Source organism: Octopus bimaculoides, chromosome 6 (genome assembly GCF_001194135.2).
Source record: "Octopus bimaculoides isolate UCB-OBI-ISO-001 chromosome 6, ASM119413v2, whole genome shotgun sequence".
Classification (NCBI taxonomy): domain Eukaryota; kingdom Metazoa; phylum Mollusca; class Cephalopoda; order Octopoda; family Octopodidae; genus Octopus; species Octopus bimaculoides.
Window position 1 is genome coordinate 83,985,331 of NC_068986.1, and position 10,185 is coordinate 83,995,515.

At 36.0% G+C, this 10,185-nt stretch overlaps 1 protein-coding gene across 1 annotated transcript in view; it reads left to right on the top strand.

Moving 5' to 3' along the window:
* Positions 1-6,376: 6,376 nt before the first annotated feature.
* Positions 6,377-10,185, top strand: part of LOC106876883 (cartilage matrix protein) — a 20,196-nt gene continuing 16,387 nt past the window's right edge. Inside the window, exon 1 of the mRNA XM_014925627.2 lies at positions 6,377-6,513. Within this exon, the coding sequence (XP_014781113.1) occupies positions 6,438-6,513 (76 nt within the window). The 5' untranslated portion in view covers positions 6,377-6,437. The remainder of the gene's footprint in view (positions 6,514-10,185) is intronic.

Genomic DNA, 10,185 nt, shown 5'->3' on the forward strand with positions numbered 1-10,185 from the left:
CAAGTCTTGAGATCAGGTGAAACAAGTGATGTCCTTCATTTCCAATCTTCCATAAAAGCATGTTTGACCATGGGAAAATATTACTTGGAAACAGATGAGAGGTGATGACAGGTAGAGCACCCAAGTGTAGAAAATCTGCCTTATTGAATTGCAACCAACCCATGTGAGCATGGAGAAATGCAAGTTAAAATGATGTATATACATACATATATACATACATATATACATACATATATACATACATACATTTTAACATACACACACACATACACACACACACACACACACACACACATGCATACACATATACACATATATGCACATATTATGTTTGTGTGCATGTGTGTGTGTGAGCATATATATATATATTCACAAACACACATACAAATCATAACGTAGAATCATAACGTAGAAAGATAATGTCTTATGCGTATGTGAGTTATCTTTAGTTTCTCAGAAAAAAAAAAATACATAGTTTAACTGAAGGTTACTTTTTCATTACATAATGGGAATTATCAAAGCTGCTATGTTAGTCTAATTTGTATGTACAGTACTAACGCTTATAAATAAAACTAACTAAAACTAATCAAGACCAAAATTTCACTTTTAAGTTGGTGTTAACATATTTTATTAATTTGTACAGCAGCAAATATATAACATTGTGTAAGAATATTATTACTTTGGTTTGTTTTGTCTTTGGTCAGCAAATGTTATTTTCTATTTGCTTTTATATAGAAATCAAAAGAAATAACTACTATTCTCTTCAAACATTGCTTTTGTGACCTAGACATCAATGTTTTGACACTGATCTATTTTTGACATGCAATAAGCACCATTCATGCGTGGGTCGTTGCTAGTGCCACCTGACTGGCTCCCCATACTGGTGGTATGTAAAAAGCACCATCCAAACGTGGCCAATGCCAGTGCTACCTAACTGGCTCCCATGCTAGTGGCATGTAAAAAGCACCCACTACATTCTCGGAGTGGTTGGTGTTAGGAAGAGTATCCAGCTGTAGAAACATTGCCAGATCAGATTGGAGCCTGGTGCTGCCTCCTGGCTTGCCAGTGCCCACTCAAACCGTCCAACCCATGCCAGCATAGAAAATGGACGTTAAACGATGATGATGGTGGTGGTGGTTGTTGTTGTTGTTGTTATTATTATTATTATTATTAATATTATTATTTCAGACAGATTCAGTGCTGAGTTGCTTTAAGCAGAAATATCATTATTCCACAAATATTCTGCTCAATGCCACAGATTTGCTTGTCCTTAACCACTTGAACATGTTCCTTTGTGACTGACAATATGTGCATCTCTGATGATGAGCAGAAGTAGTGGGTGAGCATCATAGCTATGTGTTGAGAGGGATTCTTTGGAGTTTGGATAAATGTAACAAAAAGCAAAGTTTGAAGGAAATATTAGCCATTTTTCATACTTTTAAGGGGTAAGCAAGGGGGAAATAAAAATTACTACCCAAGGATGAAAATCATGTTACACAGTGTAATCTTATACATTTCCTCAATGGTTCTTTGATTGCTTCTTCAGCCAGTACATTGACTTCTTCACTGAATAGATCTAAATATGATAAAAACATAACTGGAGTTGTTTCATTATGGTTGCCTGAAAAATGACAAATATTGTTTATTTTTCTTCATTCTTCGCACACACACACACACACACACACACACACACACACACACACACACACACATGACAAGTTTCTTTCAGGCATGGCTGTGTCATAGGAAGTTTTTGGATAGAAAATGTCAAAGGTTACCTGTTGGGCTCAAACCTACATCTCTTGTAGGCATGACAAGTGGTCTACCATTAATTCTTTTTTTGGAATAATAGTCCTTGAAGTACATCTCATACAGCTATAAAGAATAGCATGTAAACATTGAGATGAGGAAACCTTGTGGATAGAAGAATATATTTATAAAATTCTTACAATGTCAACAACAAACAATTCTCATTGGTAAGAATAAAGTTTCTAAAATGAATAAAGAAATTTGAAGGATTGCTTTTGTCCAATGGTAGAATGTCTATCATATCTTCAAGAGGTATGAGTTCAAGTCCCATATATAGTCTTTGACTTCTTTCTATCCAAAAGGGGTTTTCTACTCAATATTTATATTTTGACAAGTCTCTTAACCCCTTGGGGTTGTTGGGGCACTGCAGCCATGCAGCGTATCTAGAGTGAGAAAGCCTGGTGGAACCCATCCCTCTCTGAGATAAACTCATTTCTACAGCTGAGTGGACTGGAGCAACATGAAGTGAAGTGTTTTGCTCAAGAACACAATGCATCACCCAATCCAGGAATTGAAACCACAGTCTTACGATTGTGAGTCCAAAGCCCTAACCACTAAGCCATGTGCCTCCATAATATTTATATATTCATATGCTATTATTTTTATTATACATTTATATGCTATTCTTTATAGCTGTATGTGATGTGCTTCAAGAACCATTATTCCATGAAAGAATTATTTCATACTCTCTCAAAAGTTCATAAAGTTCTTATGACATCAAAACTACCATAGGTATTTAGAAGACATTGACACTTTAGCATTCAGGTTACTCTGTCAAATGTAATGCTTGTTTATTCACATTGTTTAGAACGAATAATGACTTTTCGCAGAGGTTCAAGATTTCAATCATGTAATTGTTTATTTTTAGAATGACATTGTAAGTGTGAGATACTGGATTTGGCCAGATTGAACATAAAACAGGTACAATATTTGGGCTGGAAATGGTCAGTTTAAATGCAAAAGGGTTAATACACATACTATATCCTAATACAAAAAATATTAAAAAATAACATTAGGAGTACGCTATAAGTGACATAGTTGCATGACAACTAAATCTCTTTACATCATAAATTATCCAAATAAACTGTATATCTAACAAAGCTAATTACAACAACTCATCAGGCATTGCCTTGATGTGTTTAGTCCCTACAAGTGCATGGTAAACAATCTTCTGACTTTTACAGCATGCTCACACATCAATGAATAAAATAAAATTAGTTTACAAACTTGAAAATTTTTTTTTTTTAAATATAACCAGTAAACATAAATAAGACTTCCAGAATTCAACAATGCCACAATCTCCAGCATGTAGATGTAGGCGTGATTGTGTGCTCAGTTTTACTGCATAGGTTCAGTCCCACCTCAGCCAAGTGTCTTCGAATATAGCCTTTGAATGACCAGTGCTTTGCGAGTGAATTTGGTAGGTGGAAACTGTGTGTAGGCCCGTATATGTGCGTGCTTCTGTTTGTGTTTGTCCTCCAACCACCATCACCACCATTGCTTGACAACCAGTGTTAGTTTTTTTTACATCTTCCATAACTTAGTAGTTCAGCAAAAGAGTCCAACAGATTAAGTACCAGACTTTATTCAACTAAACACTTTAGGGAATGCCCCAGCATGGTTGTGGTCCAATGACTGAAACAAGTAAAATATAAAAAATTGCATGGACCAACATATATGTCCCAAACTGTGTCTGAATGTATGTATGTATGTATTGGAGTATAGTGGCAATGTCGAATAAATGATACACTATAATTTAGTCAGTATGAGAGAAAGGGGGGTCACCATCTTGTACGTAACAACAAGATAATAGAAATTCACGAGACACTTGTAATAAGCCATAACATTTATTACTAGAAATAATGCATTAACATATTAGGTTAATTGAAGGAAAGCTTGTAACATTACATGAACATATTCTGTTTGCAAACCATATGTATCCAAGTAAGTGAAGTGAGTGGGTGTGCGGGCAGATGTGTATGTGCGGTGGCCTGACTCAGGTATGTCGAAGAATCAACAAACACTGAGTGGCGCAAATTTAGAAATTCCTTCCCTTATATAAGGGATGAACTGGAAGTTCCCGACTTCTACGTAAAGTGGAGGTTTCCAGAAAGCTCTCGAACATTCTAGAAGCTTGAGGGAGATTACTCTCATTAAATCCTTTTTCTGTTTTGCTTCCTAAGTATCTTTCATAGTACCTACATTCAACAAAATAAGGGTAGGTTCATCCAAAATATACATATCCCACAAGATAATACAAAACTTGTACAAATTAAGTTACACATTAGACATAGCCTACTTGAGGAAAAGTAGGAACTAATTCAAACACAGCACTTCAACACAATGTACATCATTATCATCACTATTTCAACATCCACTTTTCCATGCTTGCATGAGTTGGACAGAGTTTATTTAGGCAGATTTTCTAGTCAGATGCCCTTCCTGTTGTCAACCCTTGCCTATCTGCTAGAAATGTAATATTTCTCCATCACCACCATGAACACCATCCCCACAACCAATAACAACATTGACAACATTAAAAATACTACCATTAACACCAGCACAATCGCCAACACAGTACTCAAACAGCATCACAGAAATACCACCAACACAGATGTGCTCTAACCCTTAACCCATTAATATGCTGATTCTTTTCCTTGCCTTTCATACAGCTTCTATAATGGTTTCTCCTCCATAGAGCTGGTTAGTCTCATGCTGTCATCATTCAAACATTTCTGACCCACACATCTCTTCTCTTCTCAGCATTAAAGTCACTCTAATCACAGTGTTCTTGTCCTCTAGAACTTCCTCTTCGCTCATGTCTTTCCCATAGGTGATAGCTTGCAATGGTTCATAAAGAACATTAATAACATCATTCTCACACACACACACACACAAAAAAGAAAAATTACCAATACCACCAATAACAATTAAAAGATAACAAAGGAACCTCTACATGGTCACTTACCTGCTAGTGAAAGCAATTAATCTCCTTCAAATACCATACTTCACAATCATAGAAAAAGTACATGCTAGACAATGTGACCCCGTGTTTCCTGTTCGTTATATGGACAATGTGACCTGCACATGTTATGGACAATGTGACCCTGGGTTTCCTGCACACGATATGGACAAGATGATTTGCACATGATATGGACAATATGAACCTGGGCTTCTTGCAGATGATATGGCCATGGTTGAAATGTCTTTAATTATAAGTTTGCTCTGTCAAGGCTGATTTTGGCCTAAACAGCAACACAACCACTACCACTAATGACAATGACACAGCTATCAGTGCTAAAAACAATCCAACTACTAACACCAATACAACCACAATTAACATAATCACCAACATTAACATAACTAACACTAATACTACCAACAACAGACTCCTTATTACTAACGTAACCAACCCCAATACCAAGTAAATGGAAGTAATTAAATTACTGAGAAAAAGAAAGCAAATTTTCAAATATAAATTTAAAATGCAGTGTGTAAAAAAAAAAAAAAAGGCATAAGCACAATGAATGATTATGAAGTCAGTGTTTATTGAAATCTATTTCATTTAGAAAATTTAACAGATTGAATTTAATTTTATTTATGAATGTCTGTTTTCAAACTGATGACCATTCTGGTCCAGGCACCACTGATAATGTTAAGCTATGGAATTGCAAACATCAAGAAATATTTCTGTCAGTCTTTGTGTGCATTCTCATTCAACTGTAACCAGTTTTGTGTTGTAAACTTTATCTTTTAAATATCCCCTTCAAAAAGAGTCTAATGGTATGAGGTGTGGTGAGTGCAGAGGGTATACTACTGAACCTCTTCATCCAATCCACTTGTTTGACAAATTCTTATCACAAAGTAGGCTCTTACATTACAGTGGAAGTGTGAGAGTGACCCATCTTGCTGGAGACAAAACTCCAGTCCTCTTGAATGCTTGTCATGACCAATTGTCACAGAAAGTTCAATCACAATACCATCAAAATGATAGTAACTTGATGTTCCTCCATAATATGTGGATTCTCAAGTTCTCAGAAGGTGCATCAGTGGAAGTTAATTAAGTCATTTAATTTAAAATGTAGCTGCATCATTCCAAACAATCTTTGTTGGAACACACCACTCATAAAACTCCACTCTTCAGTCTGGATCATCTTCTTTGAGAGCATGGACAATTCTTGAAATGTTACTTTTCCAATGACAGTGCTTGAAAATGTGTTGGATGCTTGATTTTGAAATACTTATCTCATGACTCTGGGCACAGATTTTCTTGAATTTTAACAATACATTTCTTGTACACTTCCTTGTTTTATGGGGCTCGTTGATATCCACATCTTCCACAATGTTTCTTGTGGATATTCTGGTCAGCTGTATCAGCTTTGAACTTATCTCTAATCCGAGTGATAAGTGTTGATACATTCTTAACCTATCATTGCAATACAATTTATTTATTTGTTGTCTATTTTTGTTTCATTACTGGTGTGTGTGAGGGTAAGGTGGTTTGCCTTTTTATCAAAAGATAAAACATTTCTTGTAAATTCGTTGATAAGTAAACTGTTTCCGGATTGAAAAACATAAATAGACAAGAAACAATTTTTCACCTCAGCTAAGCAACTACAACAGCCACAATGGCTCTCAATATTGTAGCAGTTTATTTAAGTGTATGTCTCACCATCTTTACTGGAAATGCACTTGGTAGCAGAGGTAAGCAAGTATGAAAATTTAATAATCTTATGCTTTACACACACTCACACGTGCACACACACACACACACACACACACACTACTGCTCTACTACTCCTCAAGTTCCACCAATAATCAGCAATTGTTTGATTTCATTTTATGTAGTAAAGGCTTCTATTTTACTTCTCCTTTCTCTGAAATCATCATCTTTGATACCTTCAATATATATTATTCCCCCAAGCTCTCATGCTCCTCCTACACCATTGTTGCTGAGACAGAGGCTGAATTATTTCTTATACCAACTTTTCACTGCTTTTTATATCCCAAAAAACACAATGACACATTAAATAACTGTGATGTGGTTCTTATTTCCCAACTAAATCTTTACCAAATCTTTGTTTCGCATCAGGGCATTTGAATGTGGGAGAAATGATGGGTACTCTATCAGTTTTACCAATATTTCATTCAGCTTTTTAATCGACTGAACTACCTGCTCATTAAATTGATGTATGAATGGCTGAGTACTCCAGAGACATGCTTAATCTTAATTTAATTATCAAGCTAAACCATTTTGACACAATATATAATAAAGCCGGCATTCTGAAATACGGTTAAACTCCATCCAGCTGGATGGAGTTTCTGCATGTTGTTTCGGTCAAGCTGAGGCTATGGTAAAAGATGCTTGTTCACAATGCCATACCTTGGGATTGAGCCCAGGACCTTTTAATTAAGAAGTGAATTTCTTAATTACTTGGCCATGTCTATATTAACAGCAACGCATTTTGTTTGAGACAGTTAAATGAGTGCCAAAAAAAAAACAAAAAAAAACTCTGTTCCTATGCATGTTCTTTCACTTCCCTCCTACAATGAATGCTCATGACTACAGAACCTAAAGTAGTTTACTCACAACTCTGTCAATCTGTTGCCAACACTCTCAACAGGACTCAAGAAAGATTCACATTGAGGTACTATTCAAAGGCATGCCAAGGAGGGGGTTGATAGGAGGCAGTTTCCCTTGAGTACTGGTATAAAGGGGCACAAAATTCAATTTGGCCTATCAGACACATTGATTATGGAGGGAGGAACAAAAAGTGATTTTGCCACCAGGAGCTGAAAACCCTCGTTATCACACTAGTACTATTACACACATCAATATCCTTGAATGAATCACAAAGAAACTCATTCAACTGGCTGGTAGGGAGTCCTTCAATGATATACTACAACTACTAGCTCAAAAATATGCTATTTCTTCCTTTAGCTTCTTCTACTGCTATTACAATTGATACTATTATTCTGAATTGATTAGCTCCATATCCTCTCCACCCAACTCATCCATCTCTCCTTCCTCACCACACTCTGTGACTCATTTTCCATTACTCTTAAGTGTATTTTACTCCCATACCATGCACAGAGACTCAATTTACCCAGTATTTTCTCCCTCAAACAGTATTTGTCTATTATTCTCTCCTTACCTGAATTTTTCTTGTGGTGATTTAATCTGAGATTATGTGTTGGGATTAGACCAGATACTTTGTTGTGCCGGTATTGCAACCATTAAAACATATGTACATACATTCATACATTCAGTTTTAATTCATTCTTTTATAATAATAATATATGCAATTTCAATGTGTCATAATTTCTTGTAGTTACTTGCCATCTCCTTAGTGAGGTTCAGCCCCTCTCTCACTTCCTCCCCTACCCTCTCTCTCTCTCTCTCTCTCTCTCTCTCTCTCTCTCTCTCTCCTTAGTTAGGTATAGAAGAAGAGGTTGTGTTCATGGTCTTTACAAGACTGGTGAAATTTATGCCATTAATGTTCTGTAGGAAAGACATGTTCGGGGTGAGGTAGTACCAAAAGTTTGATAGTGCTGGAAAAATGTCTTCAATGCATGGCCCTGGTGGGGATAAACACAAATTATGAGTGATGGGAAGAGGTGATATGCGATCATCCAGCTCTGTGAAGTAATAACCATTACAGTACCTGTAGAAAACCTACATCTGGATGTTAGAGACTGACATATATTTGTGAGTAACTTTATACCAATCAGGTGAGTGGCCTTTCTCTGGAAGCAAATTAGGATAACAGTGTTTGTAGCAGCCACACTCTCCCACTTATAGGAGCAGTATTCTATTGTGAGTTCTGCACAAGCTTTGTAGAAAAATAATAGTTAGTGGGGCTGGAATACTTTTTGGCTCTGAGGAAAAAGCTACTGTCTGAGATGAATTTTACTTTGTTAAGGATATTCACCAGAACCTGTAGAAATGAGTTGTGACATCACTGGTGCCAAGCTATATCAGCCTTTGCCTTTCCATTGGACAACATTTGTGGCAAGGAGAAGGGAGAGAGGTATGCATTGGTAACTGCTGCTATTCCACAAACAACCTTGCCTGGACTTGTATCTCAGAGGGAAACTTTCTTGGTGCAATCTCATGATCATTCATGACCGAAGTTTTTATATATATATATATATATAAACACATTTTTTACATTTTTCACTAAATATCTAAGCAGCAAAGTCAATTACTTGAACTTTCATGATAAGAAGATGGGGAAAGAGAATTATATCTATCTATCTATCTATCTATCTATCTATCTATCTATCTATCTATCTACCTATATATATATATAGACGGTTTAGATATAGATTCAAGGCTTGAATATGGTACTTATGCAGAGGCACCCGAATATCGCATCCCAAAAGGATAGGTGATTAAAATCAAAAAATAAGCAACACGGATTTCACCTTTGAAATCCATGTTACTTATTTATATATATATATATATATATATATACACGCCGGCATGAAAGGTGGATGTTAAATGATGTTGATGATGTATTACATTTCTCTTTCCCCATCTTCTGATCATGTGAAATCAAGAATTGACTTTACTGTATAGATATGTAAGAAAAATTGTAACATTTTAATTATTGACCAATATTAGATCATGTACACTTCTAAGGAAGTAACAGAACAATACCATTTATTTTCATTAATATATCATTTACCATATTATTAAACGTACATTGAAAAGCCACTATAATAACAAATCATTTTACAAAGTAAATAACTCTAGAGAACTAAACATCAGAAGGTCTTCAGAGAAGAAGCCTGGAAGTATGTAGCTTCTCCGCCTCCTTTTATATAGTGAGTTCAAACAGTGAGGAGTGGAGATCAGTTTTGTTTATCTTTCCACTGGAATATCAATAAAATAAGTACCAGTTATTTATTGTGGAACAGTTTATAAGCTTCTCTTTTACAAATTTCTGGCCTTTTTTCACATCTTAGTCAGGGATGTAAGAATACTACCCAAACCCTTTTGTTTTTTTTTCTGGCAGGACTTTCAAGACCTGCTGGAGGAAGTAGACGGAGGGGGTTAGTTAACCTCAAACCAGAAACCTGGCCTAAATGTTTGCAACAGAATAATCTCTGCTAAAGGCATCTAAGACCAGGTGATGAGTTAAGTCAGCCTATTCTAAAAATCAGAACATAAAAATGTGGAACAATTACCATAGGCACAGGAGTGGCTGTGTGGTAAGTAGCTTGCTTACCAACAACATGGTTCTGGGTTCAGTCTCACAGCGTGGCACCTCGGGCAAGTGTCTTCTACTATAGCCTCAGGTGGACCAAAGCCTTGTGAATGGATTTGGTTTACCAAATCCATTCACAAGGCTTTGGTCCACCTGAGGCTAT